The sequence below is a fragment of the Lissotriton vulgaris genome, chromosome 7 (genome assembly GCF_964263255.1).
Source record: "Lissotriton vulgaris chromosome 7, aLisVul1.2, whole genome shotgun sequence".
In the NCBI taxonomy this organism is placed as follows: Eukaryota; Metazoa; Chordata; class Amphibia; order Caudata; family Salamandridae; genus Lissotriton; species Lissotriton vulgaris.
The window spans coordinates 275,155,552-275,173,586 of NC_141695.1; the positions used below are offsets into that span (position 1 = coordinate 275,155,552).

An 18,035-nucleotide genomic window follows, 5' to 3' on the forward strand; every position below is an offset into this window, starting at 1 on the left:
CCCGTGTTGGAATGGTGAAACCATCAGTGGCATTATTAACGCAAGCCTTGTTGCTAGTATTTTTGCAAATATCTTTGCATCAGCATTAATTAATGATATAGGTCTATAAGACCCTCTCTCTTGTGGGGGTTTCCCCTTCTTAAGAAAAAATATAATTTGAGTGCAATTCCAGGATTTTGGAGCTTGTTCTCCTTTACCAATAGCTTTGATAACCATAATCAGGAGAGGAATTAATTCTTCCATGCATTTTTTATAAAGTTCTAGGGGGATTAAATCTTCGCCTGCAGCTTTTCCCAGTGCTAGGGAGTTAATAGCTGCCTGTATTTCTCCTACTGTTATATCTGCTTCTAAGTGATCAGCTTGCTCATCCTCTATATTCTGTACAACATTTTCTGTCAGATAGACTTTTATATTATCTCCTGTTGGAATTGTTTCAGGCGTATATAACTTTTGGTAGTATGTGGCAAACTGATGTAAAATTGATTTAGAATCTTGATGTAATTGTCCGTCGTCACCTTGTATTTCCTTGATCAGCGTTTGGGCTCGATCTTCTGCCACTTTATATGCCAACATTTTTCCTATCCTCTCCCCACTTTCATATTGATTCAGCCTATATTTAGCTAATTTAGAAATACTTTTCTCCCTAAAAATATTTTTCAAAACTAATCTTGATTCCATCAGTTTTAAATTTAAATCTTCGATTTCTTTTGCCCTTGTATTGGTAGAAGTAGCTAGCATCTTAGACAGCCTCTCTTCGATATTAGATATATCATCTAATAATTTTTTATTTTGGACCCTATTGATTTTATTTTGCTGCCAAACAAACTGTTGTGAAAACCCCCGGATGCTGGCCTTAAATGCATCCCACACCATCAGAGGAGATGTAGAAGACCCATTGATATCAATAAAATCTTTTATATGTCCTTTCAACAAACTCACAAACTTAGTATCAGAGAAAAGATATCTGGGAAAGGAGAAGGGCCTAGGTGGATGCCTGTCCGTTTCAATTTCTATTATGAATGAAAGCGGGTTATGGTCCGATGTCACCCTAGGGCATATTGACATTTTACTAGTTGACAGTATAGAGTTAGAGGCGAAAACCATATCAATGCGTGAGCAGAGTTTATGGGCGGGTGAGTAATAAGTATACCCTGTTATGTGTGGGTGAAGATACCGCCAAGCATCTTTGATTGCATGTATATTAGCCAAATCTAAGATGGCAGCCCTCGTCTTACGCATCCTTTGCATCGCGCCCTTTCTGGTTGTGTCCATATTGTAATCCATAACACAATTAAAATCACCCAACACTATACGTTCCCCTTCCCAAGTAAGTAACTCCATGTTGACCTGATCAATTATTCTTGGTTCGTCCTGATTTGAAGCGTAAACCCCACAAATTATATATTGGAGACCTTCCAAAGTCACTTGTACCATGGCCCACCTGCCCGCTTTATCCGTCATTTTTTTGTTAATTTCTATTTTAAGCTGTTTATGCTTCAGTATGGCCACACCTCGAATTGAGGCATTGAAGTCTGTGCAGACCAAAAGATCATAGCCTAACTGATTCAATAACCGTCTATCCTTATATGCAATATGAGTCTCGGTTATGACTGCTAACTGTGGGTTATGCATCCTAAGCTCTTCATATACTAGTCTCCTCTTAGTCTGACTGTTTAGGCCAGCCACGTTCCAAACTAGAAGTTTTAATTGATACATTTAATTGGTATTATTATTAAAAATTCTGACAAGGCTTCTACCCAAAAAGAAACATAGCATTTTTGCAAACCATATAAGCTTTTCTTAGCCAAAAGAACACAGATATATTTATACTCATGATGCTTTTTTTTTATTTTTTCCCCTCCCCCATTTCCCACCCAGTGGCTGCCTTCTGGTCCCCCCGTTCGGTTGACTGCCGTTCCCTTGGCAGTCGGTGAGCGGATAAAACACTGATAGGATCCAGGCATTCAACCCTGATCGTAGCAATACAAAAGCAACTCAAAAAGAAAGAGGAAGAAACCAGTGCTCCCCAATGCTCGTTCATAGAAGCAATCGCTTAGTTACCACAGAAACTTTTAACCAAAATATAACTAAAGAATCAACAAAACCGTATGCGCTGAGCATTAGACACTAACTTAGTTGTTGGCTTAATCATTTCCCCTGTCGCCAGGAAGCAATAGCACTTTCAACCTCATTTACTTCCAAAAAGAAATAAGATCGGCTGTTTTTAATCACTTTCAGCTTTGCAGGTTCCTGCAGATAAGCTTGAAATCCAAGTTCTTTAATCGGATCGATGAATTGCTTCAGTTTCCATCGTCTTTCTAGCGAAAGTTTGCTTAGGTCAGATCTCACAAAAAAAATAATAGAATCAATGGTGACTGGAGTGTTAGGCCGTGCTTTTAAAGAAATAGCTTGTCGGAGCAGGTAGTTACCTATATAAATCAAAATCGGTCGTGGGAATTTGCCACTCTTATCTTTTTGAAATAGGGGTAAGCGATGAGCCCGCTGGATCTGAGAGTCCCAATCCCAGTCTGAAAGGTCAGGAAATGCCTTTTGGAATAGTTGGGTAATATATGCTCTCGGGTCCGCCCCCTCCGCTCCTTCAGCAATACCAAAAACGCGGAGGTTCTGTCTTCTCTGTCTATTTTCTAAGTCTTCCAGTTTATTTTGCATCTGAAGTAATTGAGAAGAATGTTTATTCACCACTATTTCAGAGCGCTGTGATTTCTCCTCTGTCACCACCACTCTTTGCTGCAGTTCCTCTATCTCTTGAGTCACTGACCCCAATTTGCACGCCATCTCTTGCAAAGAGGTTTGAGTTCTGTTATTGTCCTCCCTCATTTGCTGATAATGATTTTTAGCTTCTTGTTTCTGTTCGTGTAAGAGTTGTAAGATTGTCTGAAAAGAAGCAGACACCTCTTCTTGTGGAACCCATTCTGTTGGCCCGCTAGATAGAGAAGAAGAAGAAGTGATATTTTCCGTATGTATTTCTTGTATAACCTCTTCTGTCGGAGTAATTAATGCCTCACCTGTAGACCCAATTGGAGTATCAGGCAAGTCTTGAGTTATGTCTTGGGTTATACTGCCACTACTGTTATTGTTGCTTTTGCTACTGTTGCAGCTAATTGACAAAGAAGCGGAGTTCTCTTCCGTGAGTATCGTATTAGGTACTGAAAGTATTGAGGGGTGTGGCTGATCCAATAAACTTTCCCCCAAAAACTCTGCTGGTTCCTTACTCAAGCCAGATTTGTCAAAACTGTCGGTCTTTGCTTTTGTCGCCTTTAACGCATTAGAGATAATGGTCTGAGTGGGGCTGAGTGGTACAGTAATCTGGTTTAAGTCTTTGGAGATAGTGTTTTGATCGTTAGGGCTATTACCAGACAATCTCATTGCCATAGATTTTACACCACCCTTGGCCTGTACCCATTGTCTAATTGGGCTGTTCTCAGCAATCATTTTTATAACATTTGTTTTGGATTTGCTTGTGATTTTAATAGCTTTATTCTTATTTTTGCTCTTTGATTTCTTTGTGATGAGTGTTTTATTTTTGTCTTTGGTCGTATTATTTCCTATATCGTTAAGATCCACATATTCTTCATCTGTCTCAGCGATATCTGTATTGTCAGTATTTTCAGCTCCCTCACTTTCTTCCACGCCCTCAGCACTCCGCTTGTCTGCAGGCATGCTAGTCGTGCTAGTCGTGTTAGTTATTGCAATGTGAGGGGTGCTCACATTAGTATCAATATCAGTCACTTTATTCAAAAGTTCTGAGGGTTCAATATCTCCTTTGGCTAGAGTAGTAAACAGATTAGTTACCTCTTCCTCTGTACCAGCCAGCTCCGTAGTGTCAGATGTGGATAGCATAGTTACATTATTTAAAATATCATCGTTCTGAAGAGAGTTCTCAGACTCCTCTGTTCTCGCTTGAGCGCCCTCGTTTACTAATGGGTTCTTTGCTGTGTTATCAACTGCGCTATCTATTGCATTACCCTTCATTCGAGTTGGGTTTTTCTCCCCGAGTTTGCCTGCATGCAGTTGTTCCGCATCTAAGGCTGCATCCATCGCGTTGTTAATACATGAGGATTTCTTACTTGTTGCAAGTTCATTTGTGGCCGCAGTTGAGGCTAGCAGGGGGGCCGTCGCTCTCCCGCTAGCAGCTGTTGTGCGGGTTGTCCGGGTAGGAGGTTTCGGCGCCATCCCGCTACTGCTCCCGCTGCCGCTCGTCTCCTCTGGCTGTGCTGTTGCCGGTGCTGCGGGGGAACGCAGGGCAAACCAATTGAATACCGTCAGTCTCGATCTCGTCCACCTCGACAGACTCACCCAGCTCGGCCAGCCACTCAGGGGTTCCTGACGTGATGAAGCGGCAGGGTTCTTTGTTGTTTTTTTTGCACCAGCAGCCCATAGCCGACTCCGGATACGGTTGCCGATCAGCCGTAACTGCAGCATTCAGAGTAAGCTCCTCTATCCTTACGGTTCAAATAAGTCTTCGTTCGGGTCTTTTCCTCACATGGCATATGACTCAGAAAGCAGTGTAGACTTGCAGCTTCGCCGCTCCAATATTGCGTTGCTGTCTCGAACCATTAGCTTAGTACCGCCTGGACCCGTTTCAGTGTTCTCCACTCCGGCGGTGTCAATCCGCCATCTTGGACCTCCGACCCCCACACCTCCTCATTTAAAATCAAAGAAAATGAAATTGCATTGTCCCGTGCAGGCATGACCATCTCTTAGAGGATTTTGAAACCTGTCGTTGAGCACTAAAAGCTTTGTTATCTACATGAAACCCGGGCAGGGTACCATGTTTTGGAGGTGATTTTCTGTAGCTCTGTAGGGCAGCTCTGGATGTTCTTGGGCCAATTTTAGTAAGCAGTAGCATTTATACCCTTTTGGGAGCTTGATATTTACTACTCTCTGTAGATAACCTGTCCTCAGCCATGGCTGTTATTTTTCTCTCCTGCTTGTAGGGCATCTTCCAGAGCCCCTCCACAGTGAACCAGCAGAGCCTGTGGTATTCCCCTGGTAGCCTCTTACCTTCTTGAAGTCTGTTAGCAGACTCAATGGTCAGTGCACAGAAGTACCAGGTGAACCATTGGTTGTCCCGCAGCAGGTCCTTTCCCGCAATTGTTCCTCAGGGGGCATCAAAGGGCCAGTACCACTAGACCTAAAGAAGCCCAAACAAGTACTGGGCTACTAGCAAATAAAGGGCCACATTCATCAAGCTTTTTTTCTGGTTGCAAATGGGCCAATTCATAGAATGGGCTTGTTTGCGAATGGAATACGTGAACCCATTTCCATATGCTAATTAGGTAATCACAATTGTTTGCAATTACATAAATTGCAAATGCATTTAGGGAATCACAATTTGCAATTCAGTAATTTTGCTACAATCCAGACTATTAATAGCCACTCTCAATATAAGGACCAACACAGTCCGGTACCAATCCCTGCAGGGTCCCTTCTATGGCAGACTATATAGTAGGCTGTGTAAGAGGGTAGTCTCATACTTGCTACTTATCTTAAAAGGAGGGCACAGGTAGTTAGCACTCTCAGTCCATTTACTGTGAATTTACAGCAAGTGAGAATCCTTTATTGAGACTAACTCACAGTAAAAGTGCAAGAACAGATATTCAAAAGCAAAACAGCCATTGTGGAATAAACAGTAGTAATTATGTGCTACAATCAGGCCCCAATAAAGTTTTTTTAGTTCTTGGCCCCTCCCCAACTGATTTACCTGCCAGTGGAAGAAAACACCTCCCTTTCCCTGCTCTGACAGCAGTTTTCATATTTCATTAAGACCAAGCACTGGCAGACCACTTGCCGCAAGGCTAATGCAAAGTAGCCTCCTGCAGCTTCAGATAGGAAAAAGTTACTAAAAGTTACTTTCCCTAAATATTTATAAAAAATCAATTGAATTGGGCTTTGTAATAGATAGTCAAAAGAGCAGTTGAAATATTTAGCTAGCTAGTCTCAACCCGAGATGCAAGATGTCTAGTTTAATCCGTACTCTAATTTCTCCTATAGGACAGCAAGAACCTTCTACTCTGAAAATAGCTTTTAGGGGCTTGTCACCACAGGACATGGTACCATTAAGGGTCAGATGTATGGCCCTCAGTGTATGTGACTCTCAATTTGCATTTTTCTGTGACTTGCAAACTGCGAGTCGCAAACACTGATGTACAATAGTGCCTGATACACTGTTTGCGATTCCCATTTGGCTACCAATTGTGAATGGCCAGTACTCACCGTGTTTTTGGCCTGCTGGGTTTAGCAGAACACCATGTCTGTTACTGCTTTTCAATAAAGCAGCTTTTTGATTAAATGCAGCCATTTTCCTCAAGGGAAAACAGGATTTATTTAAAAAATAAAAAAGTACAGATTCATTTTTTTAAGAGCAGGCAGTTGTCTGTGGGACCATGTACCATATGGGCTACAAGGAATACCTTGTAGCCCACAAGCTACAAGTTAGCTTGTAGGCTTAATAATATTAAGCCCACATATGGGCTTAATATTAATAAGCCCCATTATTATATGGTGACTTATAATATTTGGTGACTAATAATACTTAAAAGGAAGGTGTTTCCCATGTCTAAAGTGTTATTTTGAATGGTTGGCAGGTGTAAAGTGTGGCAGTCCGGCTGCATTGGTAGACCAGAAGTCATGTTTTCCTCCTGACACCAGTGGACAGTAATATAAGTACCGCAGTCCAGTTGTGATATTTTAACTTTCCATGCCATTCGTTTTACTCACTTTGGGGCATATTATCAAGGGGGTTTATCTCTGCTTTTTTGGCTTTAAAAGCCAAGAAAGCGGAGATAAAATTATCTCCCTATTACCTAGCTGTCGCTAACACCAGTTAGCGACAGCTAGTAGGAGATAGCGACCATCTTGGGCCCCACTTTGCATGTCAGTGATATTTATCACTAATGACATGCAAAGTGGGCGTGCCAAGATGTTAGCGACTGGAAACAGTCGCTAACATCGCTATCTCCTATTACCAACTTTTGGAGATATTCGCGCTAAGCGCGAATATCTCCAAAAGCTAACACCTGCCCTGAGCAGTTCTTAGCCATGTTATCCAATGGGAGGTGGATAACATGGCTAAGAGCATTAGCTCAGTAATGCATGAATATCGCTGCCTTTTCAGCGATATTCATGCATTGCGGCGATTTTTATCGCATTTGCGATAAACCTTGGTAATACCAAGGTTTATTTGCTGTAAAAATCGCGCAGCTTAGCGGTAAATGTTTGTCTCTAACCAAGCAATAGCGATAATTATCGCTATTGCTTGGTAATATGCCCCATTGGCGCTAAGCGCGAATATCTCCAAAAGCTAACACCTGCCCTGAGCAGTTCTTAGCCATGTTATCCAATGGGAGGTGGAGAACATGGCTAAGAGCATTAGCTGGGTAATGCATGAATATCGCTGACTTTTCAGCGATATTCATGCATTGCGGACGATTTTTATCGCATTTGCGATAAACCTTGGTAATACCAAGGTTTATCTGCGATAAAAATCGCCGCAGCTCAGAGGTAAATTTTTCACGCTAACCAAGCAATAGCGATAATTATCGTTATTGCTTGGTAATATGCCCCTTTGTCTTTACAGTAGAGATAAATATGCTAAGCTGGGATCAGCCCATTTCTAGACATTTTAAGGGTCACAGCACAAACACTTGGCACTGGATAGAAGTGCCCCTTTGTGCGGCGTTTAAATACCAGCAATAAGTATAGTGAAAAAATGGGGGTGACCATGCAAAAAGGGGCTGTGTCTCATATACACAATCCACAATAAAAAGCAGACTGGGCCTGCTGCTGTTCACAGACTGGTACCCTCTTGCCCAATAGCAAATTACCTATCTTACATTTCAAGTTTCCTCATAGAATTTAGCGCACTATGTTAAGGATGTGCATGGGTAAGATCGTACTAAGAGTGGCCCGCCTGTACCCATCAGCGGCCGGAGGTCATGCTGGAAAAATTCTTCATCTTTAAACTCAAGGGGCTGGATTGAAATAAGGAGCTAAGCTAGCAACAGCCACACCAGAAGATCTCGCAGTGAGTAATCACACAATTAGTTAATCAGTTTTGTACAGGTCGGTGAGAACTGAGATTCCTGTGGTCCAACCGGTGTGCCTTTACACCCCCCATGCACTCCTCCCATCTCACTAGTATTCTGGTAAAAATGAGGAAAAGGAAATCTGTGCCCCCACGTCACCCATCGGATCAAAGAGATCGAGCATAGATTTGTTCCTAGTGAAATGGGTGGGACCATCTCAAAAGAGATTGATCAGGCAGAGAGGAGGCTCTCTGCTGTTCCAGTAAGACCTGGAGACTGATCCTTATTGCAATTTAGGGAAGCTCCACACTTGGCTGCCCCATCTGAGATCATGCAGGAGCCTGACAGAGGGGACCTGATGATAGACATAGCTGGACCCAGTTCTAAACTCCCTCCTCTTGGTCCTAATAACAGTTTGGTATCCCAGCTTCACCAGCGAGAAAATACCTAGTAACTCCTCCTCCCTCTAAGTGGAAAAGCAAGACTAAAATAATTTGAAAGAACGCAAACTGCTCGGAAGAGGACTGGGACTGATTATACAAAATGTACCTTGAAGGACATTGAAGAGTTTGAGGATATTCTAACAAGGACATTGAAGAGTTTGGGGATCTTCTAATACTAAAAATCATAGAGACATCGACTGAATTAATGACTCCAATTTGAGATAAAATAGCTAAAATTGTGCCAGACAAAGTCGAGAATGTTTTGTCTACCACCAATAAAGCTCCCTTACCCTCAACCCCTCAGGTCCAAGTTACATGCACTAAACAGCCTCTTACAGTTCATCAGAGTAGAGGCAAGACCCATACCAATACTGCTGTGATAGTGGGCCACACTTTCCAGAGTATCCCTTCCGGGCTTGCAGCATCTGAGACCGGTTTTAAGCTGCAAGTTCTTACTACCCAGTGCCCTTTGTCATGTACCTCCGTAACTGGGAGGAAATTATAAACATCTGCCAATACTCCTCTTTTTCTAAATGTCCCTCCAGATGGCTGTCCCTATACTTTGGATTTAGCAGAGGTCCCAGTGCTCGACTCATTGAATCAAGAAACCACGGGACAACTAATTAATAAAGTTTACAATTGGCTAGGCAGACATACTAGATTTAACTTGACAGATTGTACGCATACTTTGATGGCTAGGACAATTTCCTGAATAGGGACCACGAGGAAGAGTCTAGAGGGAGATTGCATGATCATTACTCTCTGATACCCTGATTTGGCACGTAATATCCTGAAACATTGATCCCAGTCCTATCTTCCCCAATCTAATATTACATTAATACTACTGTGCTTTTTCTATAGCCTCCTCACAATATCATAACTAGGAAGCATGCAGAGCGAGAGGAGGACTTATTATTTTTGTAGCTCTTGATCCTGGTGGGTCAATGAAGCAACTGAAGTGGGATTCCAAAGTGCTCCAGGCTTCAAATTAGTGGCAGGAACATCGCTCCGCCTGACTGTAGTATATTTTTATAATGCAAAAGAGGGAACTGAGAGGGGCCTTAGACACAATACTGGGAGAGGGCCTCTGGCTAGATAACCTAATCATAGCCGGGGATTTTAAATGCCACCTCTACCCAGATTCATTACAACTGCAACAAAGTTTACAAACATGTATGATTAGGGAGGTACTGCATATAGAGCACTAGTGCTCAAAAGGGCGGGTAACCAACCAAAGTATCCTAGCACATCTGTGGATTCACTATCCTTTACTGATTATTGGTCTCAGGTAGACCATAAAGTTTTTAATTATTCTCCTTTTTAAATTCGACAACAGGAGATTCAAACCTGCCTGGAGCCATCAGCATCTTATGAGGAGATTATTAAATCATGTATTGCCATCGCGCAGTCAACGGCTAGTTTATTATCAGTTCCTGCAGCCCAGCCCATCCCTGAACATCCAAAATGGTTTGATAAAGTGTTCTCAGGCCCGTTTGAAGAGGGCTTTGAAACAGACCCCCAGGGATAGAGAATGGGTGACCAATAGCCGCATCAACAACAAGGGTTGCCCTCAAGGACTAAGGTCGAATATTATGATTTCTGAGGCACAGTATGATTTCGAATGGGGAAATCAACCACAGAGCAGTGCTTAAACCTCTATTTAATACTTTCTAAATATTCGGTTGCTCAACCTGGTGCCCTTTTTTTGGGTTTGCTGGACCTCACCTCTGCTTTCGAACAGGTGAACCCTAAAAACAATGGGCCCTACTTGATTCCCTGGGGATAGAGCCTGCCATTGTAAATCTACTAAGGACCCTCAATGCCTACACCATAGCCGCAGTTAGGGCTCACTGATCATTTTAATTGTACCAGGGGGTATGCCAGGGATGTATTTGAGCTCTTTTTTTTTATTTACCTTGTATATTAATGGTTTAGAGACGGCCCCGACATCTTCGCCGGTTTGTTAGTGTTTGCTCCTTTGCGATCGTGACGGCAAGATTGAGGATCACACATTTCTTTTGTTAACGGGGACCCCATATACCAGCGGCGAGGTGGAGGATTCTCACCCACAGACAGAGAGACTTTTGGTGTCTGCTCTGACAGCAACTAAAAGTGCGACTACGCAGGAATCGAGTGTATCATTGGATCCGGGTGATGTGGGTATTTTTGTACCCTTGATGTATAAGACTAGCCGTTATATTGTGAGTGAAGATAAAACTCCAGATATGATTATACCCTTGTCCTGATGAAGCCGAAAGAACTCATTGGCTGAAACGCGACGTGACTGCGTCAACAAACATCTGAGCAGTCTAATTAATTTGAATTTTGTCTTAGCATAAGAGCGCCTATAGACAAATGAGAAAAGAGGTGTGATACCTCAGACACACAGGGGACTTCCTCAGAGTGGATTACTCAGAGTAAGGAGTGTACATTCCTTTAGGTTATATTTAGGGTCATTGTAAATGTTGTATATATTGTGTATATGTATTGTATTATATATGTGATTGTGATTTATATGTGACTTTATGTATTGGTTTATGTCCTGTATATATTACTTTTAATATACTTGTTTTTTGCACTCAGCCCCGTCATATGACACATGTATTTGATATAATCATGTATATTTAGATGTACAAAACACTGAAAGAGTACGGGTAATTGATGGTGCCTTGTACGAAAATAAAAAATCAATTGGTCCCTCGGAACTACTTTTTCTGTGTTATGCATCTTTGATGTTTTATGCCAAGGTATAGGAGGGTTATTTGGGCATACCCCTTCTATTGTTGCTGACATCTTTACAGACAGACTGCCCCCAAGTGGCAGGAAAGCATCACCAGTACTTATATATGTGATGACGCGGTGTTGATGTGACGCACACCGATGGGCCTACAGGCCCTGATTGATGGATTTGTTGCCTTTTTTGAACGGTTTGGGCTTGTCGGCCAACTTCACAAAGTTGTACATTATGGAAGTTGGCCCTCTGGGGATCAGTTCTAAGACGTTCAAAGCAGGTACCCATACTTTACCAAGGTCCCAGCCTTCCCTTACTTACTTACTGAGAAATTAAACTGGAAACAGTTGCTACAGGGAAAAGTTGGTGATATGAACAAATCCATGGCAGCCATTTCTAGTTATACCCACAGACTGGGTACCTGGTGCGATTATAAAGCTCTATCAGTCCTTCTGCATTTCCAAGGCTCTGTATGGATGCAAGGTTTGGGGTTATATTGCGACCAACAAACTTCAGATTGCCAAAAATACTTTCTGAAATGAATTCTCAGGGTTCCTCAGGGTACCCCATCATTTTCTGTACATGAGGAATTAGGATTAAAGTACTTAGCAGATATGGTGGCAGTACAAACCTTGACTTGCTGGGTGAAAATGTGGACCAACAAGGAGTTGGCTCTCACCCGTTTGTTAGGCAGCAGCTCCAAGTGCATTGGACTTGGAGCTGCTGCCTAACAATTATACGCTCTTTGCAGTCATGAATTTTTTCAAGAGCAGCACTTAGATGTAGACATTCAAGATGTGTTGATGTTTGAATGGATTCCATGTTTTTTGCACATTACTTAGATTGATATTTAGTGGTATTTATGATGTGTTTTATGGCTTGTATCTTTTTCTTAATGTATCTTTTATGGATGAGACTACCTCAGAATGAAGAATATTATTATAAAAAAACGATTATTATTGCACATGCTGCTCGGTCACAAACCAGTTTGAGTCTGGGATCTTTTGTGGTGGAGTAGGAGGGGTTGATGGAATGTCCTGGGCTTCTCTGTGCACATGTTATGGCTGGTCAAGGTCTTCCTCACCCTGAAGGCATAAGCCTGGCCAATGATGACAAGTTGTGGGCATGGATTATGTTATCTTCGAGGTATAGGTTTTTATATGGGCGTGATTTACAATTGACCAAGGTAAGTTTTCAACACTTCCATTAAACTAAATGGCCAAGGGTGGGACTGGCTCATGGGGAAAACGAAGGCAAGTATGTTTCACTGACCTCTGCCTCCTTCATTCCCATCCAGCAACTGCTGTTGTTCCTTTCCAGCTTAGATTACGATAGGTGGGTTGGGGCAGGGAAGGAGTCTATGGTAGCTTGCACCGAGGCTTTAGGTTAGTGCAGAGATGTGTTTTACATTTTTCCAAATTGCAGGGAGATCCTGGGTCACTGAAAGCCAGTCTTCTAGCTCTCGCCCCCCCACCCCCTTTGGTGCTGGTTTTTCCAAGAATTTTAAAAGCCAAGCCTGAAGCCAAGTGGGGAAACCATCAGTCCTGATCAGCAAGCAAGTTTGCTTCTTTAGCTTGTAACTTTGCTGTTGACGTAACTTCCATTGGCATAACAAAACTTGAGCCCCCCCTTGCAAAGTACATGCAGGGGCCCTCCCATTCTCTGCGCCCAATCTGGGGCCTTCAGGACAGCGACCTACCAGAGGGGGCCCTGGAGATTGGGGGCCCCTGGCACCACGGGAGCTGTGGGTGCTTTTGATGTGCCACTGCTGACTGCTGCCCTAGCTGACCCTGCTGCTCTCTGCCATGCCTCTTACCAGCCTGAGCCGCACTGCAGCCCCAGAGGACGAAACCTCAGTTTCACCGTATGTAACCTAGGGCTTTATACTCCTGCTCATCTTAGGTAAGCACTGCCAATGACTAATTTGTGTGTACTTCTAAACTGTCTACCCCTGGCTTATAATAATAGGTTTCTGTCACCTAGGGGCAGATTAGGATTGCGGTTTTTCTGCATCCTCCGGGCCGGCGGAAGCCACCGCCGGCCCGGAGGTTGCGGAAAAACCGCAGCGGACCCACCAAAGACCCACCGCCACATTAGGATGGCTGGTGGGTCCTGGTTTCTGTCCGCAGCTTTTCCGCCGCGGTTGCCTTACAACCGCGGCGGAAAAGCCCTAATATGGTGGCGGTGTCTCTCAGACACCGCCAGCCATATTAGGATGCCCAAAAAGAAATGCTCTTCCACAGCGGATTTTCTGCCGTGGAAAAGCATACGGAGCTTCACTGTGGGGACCCGTTGCAGGCCACCTGGGTGAAGGGCGAGTGGGGGGTGCACATGGGGGGTACCTATGGTACCCCCCTGCATTTATATGCAGTAATCGGCAGGCACCATACGGTGCCTTCCGCTTTCTGCATACAAATGCAATGTATGCATTTTTAACACAGCAGCGGGTGCAGCTTGAAGCTGCACCTGCCGCAATTTTAAAAATAGAGGATGTGACCGCCAGGGTGGCGGTCACATCCTAATTGGACAGGAGGGAACTCGGCAGGCCATGCGGAGGTTCCCTCCTCCTGGATGGTCGCGGGCAGACTCAAGTCCGTCCGCGATCATAATGAGCCCCCTAGTCTGTAATCTCAACCCGCAGGAGTTAAGAAAAAGCCTTATCTTTGATGACAGAAAGTCATAGGTTTATAGTGGCTGAATTGTGAAATCTGAAACTGGAAAATTGAGGCTCAATCCTGACTTCCATGCTAGGCCACGTTGTGTGATCCTAGGCATAGGCAATACTTTATTTCATTGTTTTCTTTTTGTTCATTACCACATATGAAAGCACCTTCAAACATGTGAGTTCAGGATGTGTGCTGTACAAAAGAAAGCTCTCTTATGTTTGATTTATTAGCCTAGTTTTAGGCTGCTCCATGTATAATAGTATTCTAGTCCAAAATATAGTGTAAACATGACGTATAGGGCCCTATTACAATGTTGGGTGGAGTTTCCTCTTCCCGACATCGTTTCAGTCATGAGACCGACCGAAACCCGGTCGGCGGTACAAACCACCTAATTAGGATGTGACCGAACACTCTTCGGTCGCATTCCTATACTTCACAATGGGAGCACAGGGTCAGACTGATTTGCATATAGCCATGTCTGAACTGGGATGGCAGAGTGGGCTAAAGAACGGTGATGGATTAAACCCAGATCTTTTGACTGGGTGTGAGTGTTTGATTGATTCAGATGCTCCGTCCATCACCACCCCCTTTTGTACCGCTTTTGGCCACCATAAGTGTGGCAGGGTATACTCAGACGTGAGTCCCTTGCTCACTTTGCCACTGGATTCAAGCAAGCCGGACTGAAGACGGCTGGAATGCCAGAAACTGGTCCTCAGAAGCTTGTTTCCAGTCCAGGGAAGACATGGCTTGGCAGTTCGGGCTGGACTGTTCCCATGAGGCACAGGGTCAGACTAATTTACATATAGCCATGTCTGAACTGGGGTGGCAGAGTGGGCTAAAGAACGGTGATGGATTAAACCCAGATATTTTGACTGGGTGTGAGTGTTTGATTGATTCAGATGCTCCGTCCATCACCACCCCCTTTTGTACCGCTTTTGGCCACCATAAGTGTGGCAGGGTATACTCAGACGTGAGTCCCTTGCTCACTTTGCCACTGGATTCAAGCAAGCCGGGCTGAAGACGGCTGGAATGCCAGAAACCGGTCCTCGGAAGCTTGTTTCTGGTCCAGGGAAGACATGGCTTGACAGTTCGGGCTGGACTGTTCCCATGAGGCACAGGGTCAGACTGATTTGCATATAGCCATGTCTGAACTGGGGTGGCAGAGTGGGCTAAAGAACGGTGATGGATTAAACCCAGATCTTTTGACTGGGTGTGAGTGTTTGATTGATTCAGATGCTCCGTCCATCACTACCCCCTTTTGTACCGCATATATTCTGGCCGGAATGCATGCTTCCATTGTAAAATAGGAGTTGCAGGGATCAACAGGAAGGCACTCAGCCTCCAACCGGCTGTGCATCCAAGGGGCCCTGCTGGGGAACTCCAAAGTCGAATTCCAAAAGCCTTTCTGTGTTGGAAAGGTTGTCGAAACCCAACATCGTAATCCCACAGGCAGAAAGAGCCGCCCTTGGGATTACTGGCTGCATTCCAACTGGTGGTTGGAGCCATTTCAACTGCATCGTAACGAGGCTTGCAGTATAGAAATATAGTGTACACTTGTCTCTTAGTTTACTAATAGTGTTGTCATCAGGGCAGGGGCAGGAATGTTTGTGTCCTAGTTCTTTGTTGAAAATGTTTACTTTTAACAAATACTTCTCAATCCAGATATATCATGGAATGTACTAAGGTGAAATTATTTACTGTGTGAAACATACTTTCTTGAATTTTGAAAACTCCTTTTCATATTCTCACATGAAGTTTACTGCTTGATTTAAATGTCAAAGCTCCACTTGTTGATGGGCTCCTAGAGCCAGAAAAATTCCTTGACTCAGCTCTCCCTATTAATGTGTTGGCTCTACCACCTCTTATTAGACAAACATTGGCCAAGCCAAAATGTCTTACCTAGGCAAGATCTTTAGGCTGTAGCAATGTTTTTCAGCCACGTTGTATGGTATGGTATGGCATCTCATTGTATGGTATGGTATGGTATGGTGTAGCTTGTCCTATGGGATGGTATGATATGACGTGGCGTGGCCTGTCATATATTATGGTATGGTGTGGCCTGTCGTTGAATAGTACAATATGGTATGAGGTGTTAAAACATAATTGTAAGTTGTAAGTATTATATGTGGGTGGTGGTGCTAGCGTGTGGCTATAAGAAGAAGAGGAAGAAAGTAGACACTTCAACCTCCTTCGCTACGCTTGTGCATTATACTCTACTACCAAATCTGTGCCCTGCCACCTTTAAAGATTACAAGCCGCCATTTTCCTGAAATCAATTTAGGTCGCCTAGGGAGCCCATCCCTCAATTTGAAGACCTCTGCTTTCAAGAATAAATGTAGTTTTACACTTAATAACTGCCAGGACCATCACAATCCAAGAATATAGGCCCCCCAGCCCTTGACAGTGTACCTGCTGTCCTCAAAGAGTGTTGGAAGGGAGCCCCACTGAATGTTGATCAATCATGGCTATGGTAGTTTGGCCTATTTTTGTTTCTGATGGGTATACAGTGTTGTAGGAATGGAGTTGATAACTGCTGGCAGTTCTTTGAAGCTTTAAATCCGTTTGTGTTTGCACAGTAACAATATCAATAAAAATGTATAAAAAAGACTAGGGACTATCAGAGGAAACAAAAGCAGTCGCGGCTCGTAGTGGGAGTGTTGCGGGCGGTGAGGCGGGGAGGGGCAGGGTGGGGTAGTAAACTGCCGACCGGAGGTAAGTACATAAATAAAACGAATTACATTGCGTGCGCTGCAATGCCATTTGAACAAAAGACTTGACAGAACTAATGTTCAAGTTTGTCCCTTTCATCAGAAACACCAACAGCTATTGCAGCGGTTGCTTCACAATGAAGCAACATCTCTGGAAGAGACATCCACACATGTATTTGCTTAAATATATTAAAATGTAGTTGATTTAATACAGAAAGTTGCACGTAAACAGGTGCACTGCTAAATCATCATCACAGGTGCAATCACATTACACTTACTTCTCAAGGCAGTGAGCTGCTGTTAGTACCCACTGTGCATCAACGAGCACCCCTCCACAGATGTGTCTTCCAACAGTTTGTAGTGAGACCTGCCAGGGTTGTGAGTGTGGTATACATTCGTATCCTCCAATTATCTTCTCATCTTCATATGTGACAACTGGAAAATAGGGTGAGGGTTCTTGTCAGTAAAATGTCAGATTAAAACACACTTATTTTCATTACTGATCGCCCATCACTGCTGCTATTTTAGCATACAATCCCCCACTTCTGCTGAATGAACCCTTCCAGCTCATCAGGCAGTGGATGGGTCCTGTAGGGAACAACATGCTTGTGAAAAATAGTATGTGAAGTTGACGAATATATGGCCATTATCTCCACAGACACAAACTAAGTGCTTCAACACTAAGCAACTTTTGTGAAAGAATTCAAGTTTCTGTTTTATTTGAAACAGATGAACAGTGAAGTCCTTACAGAGAAACCTTACCCGGGTGTGGTTTCATGTTGAGTAAAAGCACCCCCTTAAAGGTACCTAAAATGTATCTTATATCACCTAATTATTTGTTCATGCACCCAAACTCACATACTTTCACTTACTTTTTTTCATGAGACCCCAGAACAAAGGCTACTGCTTCAATTTTATCATTTCGCAAGTACTATGTGGTGTGTTGCATTGCTTGTATGCAGGGTGAAAACCAGTAACCATTAGCAGTGAGTATAACATTATTAGAACAACTGAGAAGTGTAAATGAGAAAGTAATGTTACAAACACAGGCGTTCTTGAAAATAAGGATTTCATGGAGCTTTAAGAGGCATATGCACAAGGTTTGGCGATACTCATCGCTAACCTACGTTAGCATGCCTTTTTTAATCACTGTGTACAGTGGAAAACTATTTCCCTGTTAGCGGCGTATTCACAACACGCCACTAACTCGCGATAGTTTCCCATATCGGGTGAACGGTCCGGCATAAAGAATAGCAGCATGGCGATAAAAATCCTCACGCTAATGTGAAAAAAATGGCGAAGGGCCAATTAGCGGCCAGTAACAGCACGCTAATTAGCGGCAGCCCACTTTTTTCACGTTAGGCAGCAAAAAAAAACATAAAACGCCCGCTATGCAGCCCAAACACAAAAAAAAATGGAAAAAGGAGAGAAGAACCATG

General features: G+C 43.4%; 1 protein-coding gene across 1 annotated transcript in view; it reads right to left on the reverse strand.

Annotated features, from left to right (window-relative positions):
* LOC147701383 (trypsin-3-like) overlaps positions 1-18,035 on the reverse strand; it is a 349,865-nt gene that overhangs the window by 156,405 nt on the left and 175,425 nt on the right. Inside the window, exon 2 of the mRNA XM_086930073.1 lies at positions 16,875-17,031. Within this exon, the coding sequence (XP_086786199.1) occupies positions 16,875-17,031 (157 nt within the window). The remainder of the gene's footprint in view (positions 1-16,874; positions 17,032-18,035) is intronic.